The 22,288-nt window shown below is 34.7% G+C and overlaps 3 protein-coding genes across 4 annotated transcripts; 1 reads left to right on the forward strand and 2 right to left on the reverse strand.

Annotated features, from left to right (window-relative positions):
• Positions 1-553: 553 nt before the first annotated feature.
• Positions 554-10,417, reverse strand: LOC128167047 (tRNA (cytosine(38)-C(5))-methyltransferase-like). The gene is made up of 9 exons (XM_052832548.1): positions 10,277-10,417; positions 9,806-9,915; positions 5,901-6,049; positions 5,453-5,564; positions 5,246-5,353; positions 4,638-5,146; positions 4,383-4,440; positions 1,773-1,929; positions 554-1,652 (listed from the first exon to the last, which is right to left on the reverse strand). The coding sequence occupies exons 1-9, from the start codon at positions 10,329-10,331 to the stop codon at positions 1,528-1,530; spliced, it is 1,383 nt and encodes a 460-aa protein (XP_052688508.1). The 5' UTR covers positions 10,332-10,417; the 3' UTR covers positions 554-1,527.
• A 2,780-nt stretch (positions 10,418-13,197) lies between these two features.
• LOC128170086 (sulfotransferase 6B1-like) lies at positions 13,198-17,516 on the forward strand. 2 transcript variants are annotated; one of them, XM_052836065.1, is made up of 6 exons: positions 13,198-13,324; positions 14,844-15,180; positions 15,459-15,788; positions 16,342-16,439; positions 16,599-16,746; positions 17,235-17,516. In XM_052836065.1, the coding sequence occupies exons 2-6, from the start codon at positions 15,027-15,029 to the stop codon at positions 17,360-17,362; spliced, it is 858 nt and encodes a 285-aa protein (XP_052692025.1). In that variant the 5' UTR covers positions 13,198-13,324; positions 14,844-15,026; the 3' UTR covers positions 17,363-17,516. The 2 variants fall into 2 exon arrangements, with proteins under 2 accessions (XP_052692025.1, XP_052692031.1); XM_052836071.1 differs by having other exon boundaries at positions 13,219-13,324; positions 15,023-15,180.
• A 56-nt stretch (positions 17,517-17,572) lies between these two features.
• LOC128170077 (small conductance calcium-activated potassium channel protein-like) lies at positions 17,573-20,120 on the reverse strand. The gene has a single exon (XM_052836057.1). It carries the CDS (start codon positions 18,950-18,952, stop codon positions 17,582-17,584), a length of 1,371 nt encoding a protein of 456 aa, XP_052692017.1. The 5' UTR covers positions 18,953-20,120; the 3' UTR covers positions 17,573-17,581.
• Between the last annotated feature and the right edge of the window lie 2,168 nt (positions 20,121-22,288).

Raw genomic sequence — 22,288 nt, forward strand, 5'->3', positions numbered from 1 at the left:
ATTGATGTAAACATTCAACTTATTTATGTTAACATGCATCTTCTTTATGTCGACATGCAACATATTTATGTCGACATGCAACTTTGTTATGTTAACATGCAAGATAGATATGTTGACATGCAACATATTTATGTCGACACGCAACTTAGTTATGTTGACATTTAACTTATAAGTTGCATGTCAACATATTTATCTCGCATGTAAACATAACTAAGCAGCATGTCAACATATATTTATCTCGCGTGTCAACATACGTAAGTAGCACATTGACATAAATAAGTTGCATGTCGACATAAATAAGTTGCATGTTGACAGAAATAAGTTGCATGTCGACATTAAAATGTAACATCTAGCATCTTGGATGTAACGGGGGGGGGGGGGGGGGCGATATTTGAGATTTTGTATAATTCTTATCTGATTGCAATTTTCCTGCATGTCAACATACTTATGTTGCATTTTGACATAATTATCTTGCATGTCAACATATTTATCTTGCATGTCGACATATTTGATAGAAAAATAACTTGCACACAAAGGGCAGAGATATGCCACCATAGATAATAGGTTTATTCCAGAATATTTTTTTTAATAATTAGATGACATATAATCGGTTGGTCAGAGCGGCTATTCATTCTTAAAACCATAATCTGACTCATCCAAGAAAAACCCATCCAACTTACCAAAATCATGAAAATCATAATTTGACATGATACAGTCATTCTCACGAATCCCCCATTCTCTCCCCCACTCTCCATTTCCGACTTTCCCTTTTTCTCTCTCCCTTAAAAGTGTTGAAATTGATCTTGTCAATGATTTGTCAATTGTGCTAAATCTGCCTACATGTATATATTGTATGTGCAAAAGAAATTTATATAAAAAAAAAAATTAAAAATAAAATATGAAAATCATAATCCTTGTGCCCCCTCCCCTTTACACGGATTAGGATTTTCCTGATAGTATGCATGCCTAATATACCTGTAACTTCAATTTCACTGTTAATTTCCTTATTTTCACTTCAATTTTTTACATGCTGCCATTTTAAACAAGTGATTTCTTTATATAAATAAACATGAGATATTTTACATTCAAATAATAGTCCATGTTGCGATTTCAAGTGAATAGTATTGTCCAAAAAAGCATCAAATTAAATTAAATATGTACAAAAACCTAGGTCACTTAATAGTCAGAAGGACTGAGGCTTCACATCCTTTCAATTCTTTTTCATTCACTTCAATATGTTGCGGTTCCCATGAATATGTATGTTTTCTCTTTTATTTATAATAAATAATAAAACTTTTATAAATAAAATACACATATATTTATGCATCTAAATCAATAGAATTGATAATCTAAATCCTTATTTATATTTTCTCTTTATTTACAAATATCCTTTCTATACACATTGAAAAAATAGGTGTACAGAGATTTAATACATTACAATATTAATGCCCTTTTCAGTCAACAGTCATCATTAGGTTAAAAGTCTAGTCAACATTTGAGATAATTCACACTACACCCAGAGTCCTGCTAAACTTGAACATGACTTGTTTGCTCCTTCACCATCAGGTGAATTAATTTAGACACAACTCGGACATTCAAGCTGTTACCAAGTGTTCTGTATAGCTGAATTTTAGATAAGTCTTGAGGGAAATCTGAAAACATAAATCAAAAAGCTCTCTCTTTGTTTCGAAATACATTATATTTACAATATTTTTACGGATAGAAACATGATAGACAGGCATAGGACTGAGGTACTGGATAAATAAACATACTGTAGGTTGCTGGAAAACACAGGAAGTTGGCGATTTCCCTTGGAGTGAAGTACCGCAGTCTTAACCTTGACAACACCTGATAATCTTCATCAGACCATTGATCTCTGTTCTTCAATTCCAAAGTTCTGTCTTTTAATTCACTGGCTGCAGTCATTTCCTTATTATTAATAGAGCAAAATTTTAATGAGCAATCCATTAGATGAATCATTAAGGATTTGGTTAATATTAAGGATCTGGCAAGCTAACATAATTAGACTTGCACATTGTAATTAATGACTTGTACATCTGTGTCAATGCAAGCATAGATTATTGGAACTTTGTTAACAATCCATAGATCATTTTCAGGAAAAATGATTGTATGCTAGGAAGATGTTTACAATTCAATCACTTCATTAGTTGAAATATAATTCAAAATGAACCAGACATTGTTTATAATTAGGGAGGGGGGCTGCACCCAACCCTTGAAAACTAAAATTTCTTAAATTTTAATTTTGATAGCCGTGGATCCCCCCCCCCCCCCCTTATAAACTTAAATATTCCTCTGACCAGCCCCCTACCCCACTCCTGCCAATGGAAAAAATGTTCTAGATCTGCACATGATAATCTCTAAATAAATCATGATTTTCAACAAGAGATGTTTGTGAAACATTTATGCCCACCTCCCTTGGAAACATCCAAAAAGAAAATGAACATAAACTGCAAATAACTGGTATTTTTCAAAGTTCAAGGGCCATAACTTTGTTGAAAATTGCTCTATCATACCCAAAATCAAACTTGACTTAGATATTATTTAGATAAATCTATATATCAAATTTCATATCCAAATGTGCACCCTCTGCGAAGAAAATGAGCAGAAACTGCAAATAACTGGAATTTTTCTATATCCAAGAGGCATAACTCTGTCAAAATTGCTCGATCGTACCCAATATTGAACTTGACCTAGATATTATCATGATAAAGCTGTATACCAAATTTCATTTCAATATGTTCATCCTATGCAAAGAAAATGAGCGGAAACTGCAAATAACTGGAATTTTTCTACGTCCAAGGGCCATAACTCTGTCGAAAATTGCTCGATTGTACCCAATATCGAACTTGACCTAGATATTTTCATGATAAACCTGTATACCAAATTTAATTTCAATATGTTCATCCTCTGCGAAGAAAATGAGCGGAAACTGCAAAAAACTAGAATTTTTCTACGTCCTAGGGCCATAACTCTGTCGAAAATTGCTCAATTGCACCTAATATCGAACTTGACCTAGATATTATCATGATAAACCTGTATACCAAATTTCATTTCAATATGTTCATCCTCTGCGAAGAAAATGAGCGGAAACTGCAAAAAACTAGAATTTTTCTAAGTTCAAGGGCCATAACTCTGTCGAAAATTGCTCAATTGTACCCAATATCGAACTTGACCTAGATATTATCATGATAAACCTGTATACCAAATTTCATTTCAATATGTTCATCCTCTGTGAAGAAAATGAGCGGAAACTGCAAAAAACTAGAATTTTTCTAAGTCCAAGGGCCATAACTCTGTCGAAAATTGCTCAATTGTACCCAATATCGAACTTGACCTAGATATTATCATGATAAAATTGCAATCAAAGAAGAGTTATAAAAAATCTCGAATATCGCCAACATGTGACATCCAAGATGCTAGATACGCTATGCCTATTGATGTAAACATTCAACTTATTTATGTTAACATGCATCTTCTTTATGTCGACATGCAACATATTTATGTCGACATGCAACTTTGTTATGTTAACATGCAAGATAGATATGTTGACATGCAACATATTTATGTCGACACGCAACTTAGTTATGTTGACATTTAACTTATAAGTTGCATGTCAACATATTTATCTCGCATGTACCCAATTACCCAATATCGAACTTGACCTAGATATTTTCATGATAAACCTGTATACCAAATTTTATTTCAATATGTTCATCCTCTGCGAAGAAAATGAGCGGAAACTGCAAAAAACTAGAATTTTTCTACGTCCAAGGGCCATAACTCTGTTTAAAATTGCTCAATTGTACCCAATATCAAACTTGACCTAGATATTATCATGATAAACCTGTATACCAAATTTCATTTCAATATGTTCATCCTCTGCGAAGAAAATGAGCGGAAACTGCAAAAAACTAGAATTTTTCTAAGTCCAAGGGCCATAACTCTGTCGAAAATTGCTCAATTGTACCCAATATCAAACTTGACCTAGATATTATCATGATAAACGTGTATACCAAATTTCATTTCAATATGTTCATCCTCTGCGAAGAAAATGAACGGAAACTGCAAAAAACTAGAATTTTTCTAAGTCCAAGGGCCATAACTCTGTCGAAAATTGCTCGATTGTACCCAATATCGAACTTCACCTAGATATTATCATGATAAACCTGTATACCAAATTTCATTTCAATATGTTCATCCTCTGCGAAGAAAATGAACGGAAACTGTTGGTGGACCGACCGACCGACTGACAGACCGACCGACCGACCAACAGACAGCAGCAAAGCAATATGCCCTCCCTTCTTCGAAGGGGCGCATAATTACTTCTTTGTGTATCAATTCATATTATTGCAACTACTTACAGAGATACTGTGAGACATTTGGAAAATAGAACCAGCTCCTTCCATAAAATGACCATATCTTAAAAATATCGAAGATCTATACATGTATAAATCTGTCAAAGGTCAATGATGAATACACTATACAGAAATTAAGAATGTAATACTTTTTATACTTATACATGAGAATGAAATAATGTCTGTATGCAATTTTAATCCATCTGAGCACCTAAATTTTTTCAAATTGTCATAAAAATTAATGTCATTTATGAAACATACCTCTTGGTAAAACATGTAGTTTTTTGCAAGCAGGGGAAGACAATGTCCATGACAATAAATCTTTTCAGGTCTTTCCTAGTCAACATGAAGGGCTGGAAGTACTCTGGGGGCTGGTCCTCCAGGAAATCCTGCACTAAACAACAGGGATATTTATCCTCCTCCTCCTCTCCCTCACTCAGCTGTCTCATGTTGTGACCAGCTGACTGGAGGCAGCTCTCCCTGCAGATCGGACAGGTGGCTGCTGGGATATCTGGAGATTTCTTATCAGTTGCATCACTATTATTAATAGATTTTCCCAGCATTCCATGCTGTGTCTCTTTATTTGTTGCAGATTTAGCAGGGCCACTTTGCATATGATGAGATGATGAGATATGTGGTGAATTTTTGCAATGATCATTTGTCCGAGTTGATTCATCACTAATAGATGCTGTAGAGGGTTGACTTATATTTGTTGCATTTGTTGAGGAACTATTTTCTTCCGAATTGATTGATGGTAATGAAGTCATTATCTACAGAAATGAAAGACAACATCTTGTTTTCCATGGATTCTTCAAACGATAACATTTTTTTTCACATAATGATTAATAAACAATGATAAAGCTACATACCTTTGTGGTGTTAGCAAAGCTAAATTTCAGTGGACTTCTTTTGGCAATGAGGTAATATCTTAATCTGGAGTTTGGAATTCCAAACTGGAGTGGTGTCAACAAAAGTTCCTGAAACACATGGGAATGAATAACAACTTCACAATGACTAAACAGATAGCAGAGATATATCAATGGGACAGATATTAAAAACTCAAGAGATGCTTATACCTGATATGTAAAGTTGCACTTCATCAAAGTTTCACGCAACTTCAAACAAGTCTCAGAATCTTCAAATCCTTTTACATTTTCCACAAGAATGTATTTTGGACAGTTATTCAACCTGAATTAAAAAAATTCTTCAAATTTAAGATGATCGAATCAATATTTTGTTCAAACAAGACAAGCTATATTTTTGTGGATTTTGTTGTTGATTCCATATAGAGATAAAATTTTGTGAACATGTGCAATGCTCCTATTACCGTAATTTATTGTGGTATTTTTATCTTTATTTGATATTTTATTTGACTCCATGTATCAGCTACTGGGTATTTCACACAAAAATCTTTCTTTTACATGCATTAAATGAAATTTTTCTTTTACTGGTCATGAGGTAGATAGACATTTTATTTTATGTTGTTACTAATACATGTATAAACCAAACTCCAGGTAAATTTACCTGGGCAGTAGAGATAAGAGGTGAAGGAAAGACTTGGTTCTGATGTCTTCGGCGTCTAACTTCTTACCCACCCTGGTAAACGGTTGACAAGGTGGACTCATCACAATCATATCTATTTTCATCTCATCTAGTTGCGTAGCAGATAATGACTGAAAAGAAGAAAACACCAAGTTAGAGAAAAATTTAGGATATAATATACATGTATAACACTTTTTGTTAAATATTGATAAGTTATAATAACAACTAGACACGATCTCGTTGCGAGCAACGAGGAGGTCTTCCGTCTGATTTTAGAATTTGAGATACATGTTCGATCTTGATTTTGCTATTCAACAGCTAAACATAATTTAGAATAGAAAAAACGGGGTTTACATTCTAAGGGCCAGATACTATTTTGTTTCAGGTATAAGAGCTTTGTTCAACTAGTGTTTAGAAATTCGTCACCGTTCTTGAGATATCTGAGAAAAAAAAGTTTTAGGGGTCAGTCCCTTACCTCCTTATTGGAGCCGCTGAACCAAATTTTGAAGGTTGCATTTTGTAAAGTATATCATTTTGAGCATCTTTTCTTCTACACTGCATTTCAAAATATTTTCATTTTTGAGATATAGCTGGTTTATGGACTCATGACCCCTAAAAGATCCTTATTCCATAACACATGAATACATCATTACATTACTTGGATACAGAACTGTAAGATAAACATATTTGCTTCTATAGCCTTTCATTAAATTTCCCTCAGTAAAGAGCTACAGTTGAAATATTTAGAGCCCTTTAGTTCCCTCATTCTAGGGGTCATTCCCTTTTTTAATATCAAATAAAAGGTCATTTAAATCTCAACACATTTTGTTCAACAACTGTTTAAACATTCTTTACCGTTTTTGAGAGATATGGGAAAGAACGTTTAAGGGGCTGATCCCTTAACTCCTTATAGGAGCCGTTTAACGAAATTTTGAAAGTTGCATATTATTTAGTACACCATTCTAAGTATCTTTTCTTCTTTACTGCATTTCAAAATATTTTTCCTTTCTGAGATATTGATCAAAATTCTATAATTTTGGCCCCTTAAACCCCCTTATTATGTAACACATGATAAAATCATTACATTGCTTGGATACATAATTGTAAGATAAACATATTTGCTTCTATAACCGTTCACAACATATCCCTCAGTAAAGGGCTATAGATAAAAGACTTTAGAGCCCTTTGGTCCCCTAATTTAAGGGGCCAGCATCTTTTTCTCGATATCAAATAAAAGGTCATTTAAATCTCAACACATTATGTTCAACAACTGTTTAGAAATTCGTTACCGTTCTTGAGATATATGGGAAAGAACATTTTAAGGGCTGATCCCTGAACTCCTTATAGGGACATTTTAACGAAATTTTGAAAATTGCATATGATTTGATACACCATTTTGAGCATCTTTTCTTCTATACTGCATTTCAAAATATTTTTCCTTTCTGAGATATATGTGATCAAAATTCTGGACTATTGGCCCCTAAAAACCCCTAATTACGTAAGACATGATAAAAGCATTACATTGCTTGGATGCATAACTGTGAGATAATCATATTTGCTTCTATAATCGTTCACAAAATATCCCCCAGTAAAGGGCAACAAATAAAAGACTTTAGAGCCCTTTGGTCCCCTAATTTTAGGGGCCAGCCCCTTTTTCTTGATATCAAATAAAAGGTCATTTAAATCTCAATACATTTTGTTCAACAACTGTTTAGAAATTCATTACCGTTCTGAGATATATTGGAAAGAACATTTTAGGGGCCGATCCCTTAACTCCTTATAGGGGCTGTTTAACGAAATTTTGAAAATATCATATGATTTAATTCATCATTCTGAGCATCTTTTCTTCTATACTGCATTTCAAAATATTTTTCCTTTCTGAGATATTGGTGATCAAAATTCTGGACTTTTGGCCCCTAAAAACCCCTAATTACGTAACACATGATAAAAGCATTACATTGCTTGGATACATAACTGTAAAATAAAGATATTTGCTTCTATAACTGTTCACAAAATATCCCTCGGTAAAGGGCTACAGATGAAAGACTTTAGAGCCCTTTGGTCCCCTCATATTAGGGGCCAGCCCCTTTTTCTTGATATGAAATGAAAGGTCATGTAAATATAAACTTTTTTTGCATTATATGTGTTAACAAAATATTTTTCAGAAAAGAGATAAACTAAGAAAACCAAGAAAAATTACGACGTTTTTTTAGTCTCAATTTTCGGGACCAGGCGAGCTTTAACGCCTTTTGAGCATGACAAATATGAATGCCAAATTGCACATCTACAATCTCTTGTCTACAATTCCTGAAAGTTTGAACTCAATATCTTTTACCGTTTAGGAGGAGATCCCTGGACAAGCCGACCCTCTGAAAATCGCTAAAACGTCATTTTCTCAAGAACGGAAATGACATCATCAAAATTAAAAAATGTATATTAAGTTCGTACTAATATCTATTAGATCTGAAAGTTTCACGAAAATCGGTTCAGCCATTTCTGAGAAATCGCCTGCACAAATTTTGTAAGAAAAAAAAAAATAATAATAATAGGGAAAAAGAAACCGAACGAAAACAATAAGGTCTTCCGTTGGAAAACGGAAGACCTTAATAAGAAATACAAGTTTAGAATGCATCTCTTATTTAACTGAAAAAAATGAGCTATTTGTTGTCTGGTTTACAAAAGGAAATAGACCATTTATTATCACGGACTGTAATTCATTATTTACTGAAATTCTAAAAATGACAATTTCTATCCTAATCTTAATAATTTTATTTTAATACAGAATGTCAGAAAATTAAAATGTTCAGGTTTCTTACAGATGTATACACATATCATGTATCTGGGTTAAAAATTTTGATACGAGTTTGATAACAGACCGATGTTATGAATATCTAATTTAAACTTTGCATCCAGTGCACTTGACCCCAAAACATGTCTTATACCTTGGACTTTTTAATCTTTTATTTATTAAAATTAATGTGACCAGTTTGGGCATAGCTATTACAAGTATTCACATTTTTTCAAATTTGGGGGGAAAATCATGTGAAAAAAACTGTACACTGCTCATCAAAAAACGGTACAAAAAAATGTACAAAATATTGCTTAAACTCTCTTGATAAATCACCTCATTTCTAAACCAACAAATGTATATTGTCGCAAATGCCACATTTAAAATGTTATAATAAAGTTTTATATGCTTTAAAATTTCATATTGTGTTTTATAATCACAGTTTTTTCACAAATCATATGAATTGAGCAAGTTTAGATGATAGTTTGTTTACCAACTTTATATAGCATTACACGAGAGTCAATGTCTGCAATTTACATCTTGTTCATTAATACATTACTGATATATATATACACCAGCAATGTAAATAACAGCAGCAAATGCAACCTTAGTAATGCATAAATTTCTGCACATAAAAAATTCTTTATTCCAGCATAAGCATAATAATAAACATGTCTATTCATCATATACATTACAGACGGAGAGCTGGTTCAGATTCATGTATATTTCTGAAGTTGGCTAATAAATTTTGGTAAATTAAGTTACAAAATATTTTAAAACACCCTTTTAAAAACAAAGCTACCTAAAGGGGCTTCTTGATACGGATGCTTACCCCTATAGGCAGTTCACACCTTCACATGTGATGGTTTGTGTACACCATACAAGAATCAATAGGTCACGTGTTAAACACAGGTGATGTTTTCCATTGTCTCGGGAGCAAGAATGAGAGGAAATGGCGGCATTTAGCAATGAATTTCAAAACTGTACAAATTTTCATATTCCATGAATTTTGGTGTGCCACTGACCAGTATATGGGGTTGAAAAAAACCAGTATATTTTGCATAGCGCCGGTACATATCACATGTGTAAACTAATTTACCTCTATTCCACAATCCATCAAATTACTCTCTGGAAAATTGTGCTTGTATATTTTGTTGGCCGTTGTATTGACATCAATTGCTGCTATTATCTCATACGATATTCCACATTCTGTAATTGAGATTGAACAGTCATGATAGGCAATAAACAACTTCTTGATATAGAAGCTTCATATATTCAATCAAGTGTGTTTGTGAGGCTATAACATTAGCCTGATTAAGCAGTAAAAACCCCTTTATCAGTTTATGCTCTAAGAAATTGTTTAAAATATAATACATGCATTTTCCTGAATAGGTTTGGACCAATCGCCCAAATGGGATATAAGCCCGTTTGGGATATAATAGCCCAAATGGGATATGTTTCCTATTTGGGCAATTGGTCCCGTATTGATAAATGTTTATCCCGATGTTTTGGCAAACAAAACTTAATGAAGGGAAATTTCCATTTGAAAAATGTATTAATTCTTATTTACCCTTCACTGCACAGTGCATTCCACCGATTCCACTGTATAATTCCAAAACCCTCATATTCTTTTAAAATATCATGTAGTCACAGTAGTGAGAAGTCGGTGACTATTTTTTTCCGAGCCTAAGGCATGTAGCCTACATTTCTACTTTCGATTTCAAGTTTTATGTATAACGAACCCGATTTGAAAACGAAAAGTATTTGTAAAATCAGAAATTTGCGGAAATCGCCGGAATCATATCAAAATCTAAATGTAAACATTTAAATGAGTACAAGTTACAATTGTTACATATCTCTGAAGAAATGCCATCATTCATTAGTAAAATTTGACGTTGTGGTGTTAATTACTGAATGCAGACAAATTGAATAACGCGTGTTTATATTTACTGTATACAGGGTTATTTTCGCCCCGTGTAATTTTCAACCTTCTCCACTTGCAAACAATTTCGCTTCGTGTTAAATTCACCCAGACACAGTTGTGTTTAAAGAGACATTGAAAGTTAACCCAGTCCTAAATGTGCCCGCTGACAAGGAGGGCGAAAGGGGCGAAAATATAAAACGGGGGGAATATTTCCCTGTACTAGTACATCTGTCTTTTAACAAATTAATAAACTACTTGTAAAAATAAGTATAATTCACTAAAAAACTGTTAATGTACACCAGTACGTAAGCTAAAAGAAACAGCCAAATTGTCTCCTGTTGGAAATTGAGTTTGACATCATCGCGGTTATATCGTGAAGCCCGTGAATTTTCTAATGTGCTGTAGGTTTCGACCAATCTAGTTTCCTGTCAGCTTCAGTCGCTTTATGTTTCAACCAATCGATAAACGGGAAGTGTAGATTTTAGTCTGTCTGTTTTTATATAGAGTTATGAATTTAATATAAGTTCCCGTAAGAAATAGAGGGAATCATACTCGGTAAATAAAAAAATCATGTTGAAACCAATGAAACTTTAATTGACATTTCAGTGCAAGGGGAAAATATAAAGCATTGAATCATTATTTTTCGAAAGACTGCAACGGCGTGTGCATATACAAATTGAATAACGCACGCCAACGCGTTATGAAAAACTGTTCGCACAAAAAATCGTGCGCACAAGATTTGGTATTTTTAAGGTACCTCACTACACTTTCACTTATACTTTTTGAGACACTTCGTCACAAGATGGCGATTTAAATGTTTTATTAAACTGTTTATATCGTCCGATTAGGTTGTATGTCGTCGTAGCTCTGAACCGCAGATCATGAGTTCGAATCCGCCTGGAGCTCTTGTTCATGTTAACTATATTAAATTTTTGAAAATGTAATTTTTCATCCAAAATTGCACATTTTTTTTTGCCTTTTAGACTTAAATACTTCTTGTCCAATCAGCGATAAACTGAATCTACCAATATAAGAAAGTTTGTGGCTAAAGCTTCTTTCACAATTGGCGGAAGCGACAAAATTTTCGTGCGAATGAAAATAGAGATGGTTCGTAAGTTTATGCCAAAATACTTGCATATGGAAAAGTACTCGTACTAAACTACATGTAGCACGATTCAGAGCGCCCGTTTGCACTGTAAACGCGTTGAATCTTGCGATATATCTTGCGTCTATATGCGACTGTAGTACAATGAAAGCGAGTGTTGTAAGATAATGCGATATGATCGTGCAGGAAAGACCAGATGACCGGACGATTGAATGTGCGGCAAATTCGTACGAATGCTCGTACGAGTAAGAGGGGATTATACATGTATATGTATACACCAACATTTTCCGACGCTCTTCAGTAGAAATAGTTGAATGCAAGAGAAGATGAACAAACAAGACAAAAACAACAGCCAAAACCAAAGTCAGTTGTGGCCTGAAACAGATACTGTGTATGATTATTATATACATGTACAGCGAATGCTGTATAAAGGAATTATTCGCCCGTTTTATTTTCGTTCATTTCGCTCTTTTTTCAATTAGCATATTAAGATTTGGCGAATTCCAATTGATGTCTCATATTATCTCTCTTTGTTGGAGCGAATTCAAGACAAGGCAAAACCGTAAATAATGCGAAAATATCATATGGCGAAAATAACGCTATATCCATTAAATACAAGTGACAAAACATGAAAACTAAAACCGATAAATCTTGCAATGATAGTTAAACGTTGCAAGATTACATTAGACATGTTGTGCAACAGTCTTATGGTCGCACAACTCACAAATAAACAGCTGCAATTTATCTTACGATCTTTAAAAATCGTGTATCGCTCTTGCGAGTACACAAAACGTTGTAAAAGGCTCATACTAATATCACTACAATAATTTGGTCGCGTCTAAATAGTGTGCACGTCCACTATTTTGAGCAAACTTGATGAGATCACAAAAACGCATGCAACGAATGCGAGAGCTCTTGCAAAGCCAGAAAATTCCGATCGCAGAGTATTGTAAGGTGCTCGTGCGCCAAAAGTAAAAGCGTCTTAGGGCTGGTATGGCGTAGCTGACAGACTAGAACTTGCATGTCGCTATCAGAATAGGCACAGAAAGTGGTTCTGACTATAAACATCTATACAAGTATCAACATGATGTAGAATCATCAACTATAAAAATTGTCCTAGTTTTAAATCTGTAGTTTTTATTTGAAGTAAACATTAAAATAGACATATATGCAATAAAACCATAGAATTATATTCACATGAATAAGATTAGTTGAGGAGTGTCCATTTAATAAGTTTTACCATAAGGTTTTTGTAAGTAAGTCTGTTAAATATTCCTGCAAAACATGCATGGTGGGCTTATTCCCGCGTTGCAGTAAAGAATGGCCCCTTTCCTTTCAAATATATTGATTCACGTCATAAAGTCTTTCTCCATCGTAAAACGATTTGATTAAAATCTCACGTTTATTATAACTTTGCATTAAAATCTGTTTTAGTGTTATTTTTCATTTTCACATATAAAAGATGCGTAAAGGCTTCCATACAAAAATAAAGGCAATATCCCACAACATACAACGACCGAGTTTTAAATGAACCGATGAACCAGGACTGTACTGAACGTGAAAAAGCCATACATGTATGACTAATTAAGGTAAGTGTCATTATTAATAAATGAGTAAGTTATTTCGGAAAGAGAACATGTACAAGTACACGCTCAATGGATCACAAGTAAGGTGACCCATATATATTAAATGGTCCTCTACACAGTAAATTCATAAATGATCAGTTATATATGGTGGCATAGATCTGCCACCACTTGTCAGATAATCATGTCAACTTGTCAGATCTTGATGTCGACTTGTAAGATAATTATGTTCACTTGTCAGTTCTTTAAGTCGACTTGTCACTTAATCACATGTTTAAGAATTCAACACTTTAACCTTTCCACGCCGTCCATTTGAAATAATATTTTCTGACCAGTCGACATAAGGATCAGACAAGTCGACATAATCATCTTTTAAGTCGTTATAATTATTTGACAAGTCGACATAATTATTTGACAAGACATAACATCTGACAAGTCAACATAATTATCTGGCACTAGGCTTATAATATGAATGATAATTTTCTTTAAACTAGTGGCCATATTATTTTTTCTGTCAGATAATTATCTTAACTTGTCAGATCTTTATGTCGACTTGTCAAATAATTATGTTAACTTGTCAGATCTTTATATCAACTTGTCAGATATTATGAAGACAGGTAAATGGCAGTTAGTGGCACTAACACGGTTTAACAACAAAATATTGAGTTTCTAGTCAATATCATACTATCAGTCGACTTTTCAGATTATGATGTTGTTTCTCAGATGTTATGTCCATTATAACCAAATAATTTTGTCGAATTGTTGGATAATTATGTCAACTTGTCAAATAATGATGTCGACTTAAAAAATGATTATGTTGACTTGTCAGATCCTTATGTCAACATGTCAGAAAATATTTTATTATTTCTCAGTATGACTACTCTATATGACGCGACATCTGATTGGTTCTAGACAATCACGTGACCGGGTGACAAAACATTGTGTCTCCCGGGGAATAAATATCATGTCTCACCTTTTCGGAAATCTCGGGTTTTTTTCATCCCAAATGTATGAAAAAGCCAATATGAGCATACGATGTTGACAAATATGATGAAAGCAAAAATATTTAAGCTTTTAAATTCTCTTTATTCTACAATAATCAATTTTACTACATGCATATTTGATTCGAATGTATGAAAACAAAGATAGACAATCAGAACCCACCCCCCCCTAAAAAAAAATCACGACGTTTTTGCTTTCGACAAGTCGAAAAATTCTTAAAAATCGACGTATGTTGTATCATCGTTTGCTGTTCGGTATAATAAAACTTTTATTGCATTATAAATCTTCATATTTCCCGAAAATTCATGCAATAAATGTATATCATAATATGACAATTGAAATTTGTAATTAACAACTTAATACCAAGACACTTTTAGTAGCATTTCAATTTTGTTTATGACAGTTTACAATTCTTAAGATTGCATCATGATTCCCAGGGGTCAGATTCTGTTATTTTAAAACCAAAGGATAAGCATATAACCAAATCCAATGATATGTACAACTTTCTTTTCTTTCAAAAAAGGACCTCATCTTTCCCTGCGAGCAAGCTAGCCAGCGTATTGTTATACAAAAATGATACCTATTTTCAACATGGATCAAGTGCTCTTGAAATAATTATACAAAAAAATCGTCGCGGTCCAGCTCGTATGTAGTGAATACGACGAAGCCAGCAAAGGATTTATTTGTGCCTCTTTCAAACAGAGAAATGGCATCGTTTCTTCCTCTTCCTCGGAGTCGCGAGGGGTTTCTTCTTCCCCCGTTTCCAAGTTTTAATGTTGACCCTGAGAAAAGGCTAAAGGAAATACAGGATCTAGATACAAGAGAAACGGATATCCTTGTGAACGCCTACCCTAAATCAGGCAAGAGAGCTCTGTAATACTATCTTGATTTAAAGAATTACAAATTTTTTTAGTTTTGTTGTTATTTTGTTGTTGTTGTTTTTGTTTGCTTTTTTTCTTCTAGTTTTTAGGTTTTATTAGGCCTTATATTAAGCACGAGATTAACCAATAGGCGCTGTTAATGGTTTATGATTGTATCTAAGCATTGAATTGAATGTATCAGTAAGGGGAAATTCATTTGTATCATTATCATAAAATAAGTAAATAATTGCTGGAAAAAAAATATTGGAATTTTACAGGAAGTCACTGGCTCCATGAAATCCTCTGTAAATTACTATACGATGAGCAGACCACAGCACCTTTACCTAGGATGGAAGCGTGTTTTTTGGATCTGTTGTCGGACATCACTGCCCTCACTAAACTCCCCTCCCCACGCATCCTCTACACACATCTACCTGTGCAATACCTGCCTCGAAAACACTTGAGCAGAGGTGGGAAGACATTCCACATGATTCGTGACCCCCGGGACGTGGTAGTGTCGTCCTATTACCATTATCTGAGCGTACCGAGATTTAAGAGATACTTCACCAGAGAGTGGGACCAGCATTTGTCCAATTTTATGTCTGGGGGTAAGATAATTATTGATATGTTACCGGTAAATAACATGTAGTTTGTGATTTCGCTTACTGTTAGTTTTCTTACTAAAACTGAAAACCAACACATCCACGAAATTAAAGGATCCCCCACGAATAAGCAAAAAACCAACAATCCACGAAAATTGGCCCCCACGAATTTGAATGATTCCACGGTATCTATTTTTAAATCATTAAATTCCTCTGATATATAATTTATATATTCATCTATATATATATAAAAGAACCGTCAAAATAAAGTTTATAACTAGCATATGGGCATATACCGATATACCCATAATACAAGTGCTTATCATTATAAATTGTAACCTATTCTCCATTTGATAAATATAACCCTCGTAAACTTACGCACTGAAGATTCATATTTGCGTTTGAAAGACTATATGGAGGACATGCTGCGTGTGTATTCTTACTTGTTTCAATTTAAATAAATAAAGTTTTATTGGATTAGTCTTGTATGCATAAAAATGAAGAATTTTTCGACAAATCAAACTGGAACATATTTTTTTATCTTATCTACTTGCTGCAGATTTTATTTACGGAGATTGGTTTCAGTATGAACGACAGTATGAACAGTTTGCCAAAACCAATAATGTGATGACGCTATTTTACGAAGATATGAAAACGGTAAGCTTAAATGGCAAGAATTTTAATTATGTATATTTTATACTGGTTATTTCAACAATACTTTCTTTTTTATTACTTTGTTATAGCTAGTAAGAGATGTCCAGCCTCTGTTTGAGCATGGTTAACATTTTTATGGTGTGATGATTTTTATACTTATAGGATGAAGAAAGGGCCACTAGAAAAATAGCTGATTATTTAGAATTACCCTTAACCCAAGAAAATGCAGCTAGAATAGCTAGAGACTGTGGTATATCAAATGTCAAGGAACGCATGAAAACTCACCAAACGTCTTTTATGTTCAGAAAAGGTATTTTAATTCATATTTTTACTGTACTTGAATTCGACATAAAAATTTGATGAAGTCTAAAACCAAGCAAACTGTTGGTCAATTAGTTTTCAGCATATATTTTAGACGTATTCCACAGGTAAAACGTGTCTTTCAGTGATATAACTGTACATGTATGTAATGTACTTCAACCTAATAGATGATAATTTTTGCAAATCATTGTTTAAGATTTTGCCCCATTTTGTGTTTCTGGTTTAAAAGAAAAAGTTGAATTTCAGTTTTTAATCCGTTACTTTTTTAATTAGCTACATTGGTAAATATTTTAGCAACTGATAGGTGTATTACATGGTTAAATAATGCTAAAACTTTATCAGCATGCATTGCGTTAACGCCACCTTCATCATTTTTCAGGACAATACACGCATTATACTGGTATTTGATATGTAAGTCATATTTAGTCACTTGTCAGGTGGGTTGTTTGGTACATGAAATATTTTGCTTGGTTGCAGGCCATGTTGGGGATTGGAAGAATCACTTCTCTGCAGATCAAGAAAAACAATTCAACCTACTGTTTCAGGAGAAAATGAAAGGATCTAGTTTAGCTGCTCGTTATTCGATGTTAAATTCATCACTGTAGACAAAACGAAAATTCCGCTGGACATCCATGACATTTTGTGCATTTTACTTAAAGTTACATGTATAATAATTTTATGCATATTTAGCCGAATTACTGAAACAAAATGTTTTATCTGTAAATCATTTTAATGAATTATAAAAAATATTGTAGTCTATTGAGCGTTTAAGAGAGTCTGCTCTATCCACTTTGTTGGAATCACATGTCGTGTCCTTTTTTGCGTCACTTTTTAATCAGGACTTTGTAGATGTCGTTTATCATGAGTTGCAGATCTCTGGTGGTCCTCTGCATATGTACAAGTCCTGGTTTAATTTCCTTGATAGCTGTCTGTAGCGATTCCGTCCTTTGTTCCACGTCACTTATAGCTTTGCTGATCTCGATCAGTCCAATTGTGGACTCCCCTATAGAATCTCTCCTGTTCCTCGCTTCTCGCATGGTATATATGGCATGCTGGAGCTTTCTATGCACACGAATCTGATCACGGGTAATAACGCTATATCGTCTGCGAAGGTTACAAAGTTGGAACCAATTTTTGATGACGTCAGCGGCGGCCATTTTCCTTCCGTTATCCAACTGGGCTTTCTTGACGAAGCTGTAGACGTACTTTTCTGCACGCGTCTGTTCTAGTTTTTGTAGTATGACGGTGATTAACAGTGCAGTAGTGCCTATCCCCATCATGCCGGTCGTCACGGATACACAACGTCCACAGACGCTGACGGGGTACGTGTCTCCATAGCCGACGGTCAGAAAAGTGATAGATATTATCCACATTGAATTCCAGAAATTTGAATTCTCCCTCTCAAACTGGTAAAAAGTTTCACAGTTCCTCATGGCCCAAGAGTTGGTCAGCAGTATGAAGACCATAATGGCGATCAAAACACTTCCTGGGTTTGACGTCATCAATGCTTTGAACACGAAAAGGCCGTCAATATCTACTCTGTTGAATGCACTTAAACTACGGGTGGCTGTACCTGAGAGTAGCTTGTTGTGTACAACAGCCACCCGGCCAAGAAGGTAGACACGAAATATCATAAGGATAGACAGCACTGGGTCAAGTGAAACGTAGACTGTATCCCCGTCAGGTCCGCTGATTGGAATGGTCACATTATACGGTAGGGGGTGGATAATGCAGATCAGCATTTCAAGAAACAGTTTTAAGTTCGTGTTTGGGAATGCCACAAGTAACCTCCAGTCATCAATTTGATTGTCGGTCATGCGCATTTTGATTTCTGTCACGTAGTACAAAACAACGGCAATAAGCAATATGACGGTAGATATCGACACGAAAGATTTTAGAACAATCGACATTGTTGAGAGTTTTGTTATGAATCCTGCGTAGAATAATTCATTTTCTACAAGCATAATTACAAATCCTATCAACGCCATGAAAACCTGAACATCCACAATCTTCCTCCTCTCCTTCAGCAGCTTCCCCCTTGTTGTTAACCGTTCTCCTATACCACTGTCAACAGTACCATGTTTACCTCCTGTCTCTTCGTCGAGTAGACTGATTTTGTTAGGCTTGTCTGCTAAGAGACACTTTATGTCCTCAAAGTCTCGAAAGTCTCCACTCATCTTTTCGTATTCACACATTGCATTTTTACAAACGTCTACCTAATGACGTCATAAAGATTTTACGTCGTACCGTCTATTAGGTAATTTTCGCGCGTAATTTTATGTACTTTAGAAGCGGTACGCCATAGATTACAAAAAAATGGAGCACCAATATCATATCACTTTAAAAAATTAAACTGAATACACGTGATTTGAATCATTTGATTTCCCGTCTAAAATATACCGGTATGGCTTCTCGCGTAATTTTTGGAAAAACCGGAGTGGTAAAAAAATGACCATCCTTTTAAGTGCAGGGATATCGTTACTTTTTCAATTTATTTCATCTAATGTTACATGCAATTTAAAGAAATATACTAAAATACAAACTCATTAAAAAATACGGATACATACGGTCAACCAAGCCCCCACCCCTTATTTGCGAGTCGTCTTTTTTTCTCAAATGTTCATATTTGCGTATCTAATAAACCCATTTTAAAAACTAAAAACCTAATGACCCCTCCAATTTTGTGTAACTGTATGAAAATACATAAATTGAAAATTGTTGATAGGTTTAATAATTATACTTGCAAATCAATATAAAAAATTAAGAGGAAAATTCAGAAGACTGTAGTCAATAAGCAGAAAATTCCGAGTGGAATCATGGCTTGTATCTACTTCATAACTTTATAAAGAGAGTGAAGACGCCGATTTCTCATGGGAAAGATACTGCAGCCCAGAAACGAGCAGACTGATTTAAAAATCAAATCGGATATATGCTATATGTGGTTAATATGGTGTAAATTGAAATACTGACAGGCCATCCTGAAAAAATCGTTTGTGTGGAATTACCGCATTGGGTATTCAGACCAAGGATGGATATAGTTTTTTTTATTTCAAATCAAAAGTTTGCTTCAGTAAAAATTTCAATAAAAAGAGGAAATGTTTACGAACTATTTCTTTTTCACTGATCGACCCCCTCGCCCAAAAAATATTTTGACGAACGAACTAATATGTAAACATTGTATCACGAAAAAAAGCAAATAAAGTTGTGTATTTTTTGCGGATAAAATTTTATCAGCGGGGAGTATTCAAATGAGGCGGCGGGCAATTCCATACAAGCAATAATTTTATTTTGGCCTCATAGTTGTCAAGGATTAAAAACTCGCCCTATTTTTATCTAAAAGGAAAATTAAATTTGCTGTATAGTGTACATGCATGAATAAAATGTGAATCTATATTCATCAGAAAAATCTATTGTTAACGTTATCTAAATTGTAGACAGATAAACCTTACCAAGATCAGTGGCATCGGAAGCAAATTGAAAGGGGGGGGGGGGGGACTAGAATAATCATCAGAAAGCTTAAAAGCTTAACAAGCAGAAAAAAATACAAAATCATGAAATTCCTAATTCGGGGGAGGGGGGTAGCGTAGTATACCTATAACTCCAAAGAAAATTCTTACCTACATGTACCCCCCCCCCCCAAAAAAAAAATACCCCCCAAAATCATAAAATTTCTAATCCGTGGAGGGGGGTGGGGGTGTTGTATATACCTTTAACTGCAATTTTCAACATCCCTCTTAAGGTCAAGATCTAGTAAATGAAATGTGCCTACAGGTAGGTTTATAAAATTTAAGATATAAATTCTATAATGATGCTTAAGCTTCATAACAATGTCTTTGTTTCAAAGGGTGTACAGGGCTTAAAATTTTGGGAAAACACAATGAAAAATCATGTTTTTAACAACCATTTTCTATGAATTATGAAGGATTAAAGTAGCAAATCTCGGAGTTTTGTCCATTTTTAGCTCACCGAGACGAAGTCAAGGAGAGCTTATGCTATACCCTCGGCGTCGGCGGTGGCGTCGGCGTCGGCGTCGGCGTCCGGACCTGGTTAAAGTTTTTGTTGCAGGTCCTGTATCTAAGCTATTACTTGTCCTATCTTCACCAAACTTGCATGGATGATGCATCTGGACCTACCTATGGACTTGAAAGACTTGGATACTGTATCTGGGTCCTAAATTTCAGATGCTGGAGGAGGTTAAGGTTGTTGCACCAGGTTAAAGTTTTTGTTGCAGGTGCCCTTTGATAGCAGTATCTTAGTTACTGCTGGTCTGTACTTCACCAAACTTGCATGGATGGTGTGCCTTATGATACTGATGCACCAGATAGGCTTGAGTGCTGAATCTGAGCTATAGGTTTCGGATGCTGGAGGAGGTTAAGGTTTTTGGAGCAGGTTAAAGTTTTTGTTGCGGGTACCCATTGATAGCAATATCTAAGTTACTACTGGTCCTAACTTCACCAAACTTGTATGGATGATGCGTCTTATGATACTGATGCACCTGACAAGCTTGAATGCTGAATCTGAGCAATAGGTTTCGGATGCTGGAAGAGGTTAAGGTTTTTAGAGCTGGTTAAAGTTTTTGTTGCAGGTGCCCTCTGATGATTAATCTTAGTTACTACTGGTCCTAACTTCACCAAACTTGTATGGATGGTGCGTCTTATGATACTGATGCACCTGACAAGCTTGAATGCTGAATCTGAGCAATAGGTTTCGGATGCTGGAGGAGGTTAAGGTTTTAAGAGCTGGTTAGATAAAGTTTTTGAAACAGGTGCCCTCTGATGATGATAACTTAGTTATTATTTGTCCTTACTTCACCAGACTTCCATGGATGGTGTGTCTTATGATACTGATGCACTTGACAGGCTTGAATGCATAGTCTGGTTTCGGATGCTGGATAAAGTTAAGTTTTTAGGAACAGGTCACATGTTTAATAGATGATAGTACTATTTCAAACTTGCATAGTTGATTTAACTGTAATATGAATGAATCGCAGGGGTAGCTTCAGATGCAGAGCTTGATCTCCATTATCAAGGATGCTAAAAAATAAATCTTAGTTATTACTGGTCCTAACTTCACCAAACTTGAATGGATGGTGTGTCTTATAATACAGATGCACCTGACAGGCATGGATGCTGAATCTGAGCCATAGGTTGCGGATGCTGAAGGAAGTTAAGGTTTTAATTGCTAGTGCCCTCTGATGATGATATCTTAGTTATTACTGGTCCAAACTTCACCAAAATTGCATGGATGATGCGTCTTATGATACAAATGCACCTGATGGGCTTGAATGCTGAATCTGAGCCATAGATTTCGGATGCTGGATGAGGTTTAGTTTTTTGGAACAGGTCACATGTTTTATAGATGATAGCTTGCATAGTTGATTTAACTTTATTATAAATTAAATGCAGAGGTTGCTTCAGAAGCAGAGCCTGATCTCCATGATCAAGGATGCTAAAGAAATCTCCTACCTCACTCAAACCAGCTATATAGATAGATGTGTTTGTTGATAAATGATATAACATGATTCCTATGAT

Source organism: Crassostrea angulata, chromosome 1 (genome assembly GCF_025612915.1).
Source record: "Crassostrea angulata isolate pt1a10 chromosome 1, ASM2561291v2, whole genome shotgun sequence".
Classification (NCBI taxonomy): domain Eukaryota; kingdom Metazoa; phylum Mollusca; class Bivalvia; order Ostreida; family Ostreidae; genus Magallana; species Magallana angulata.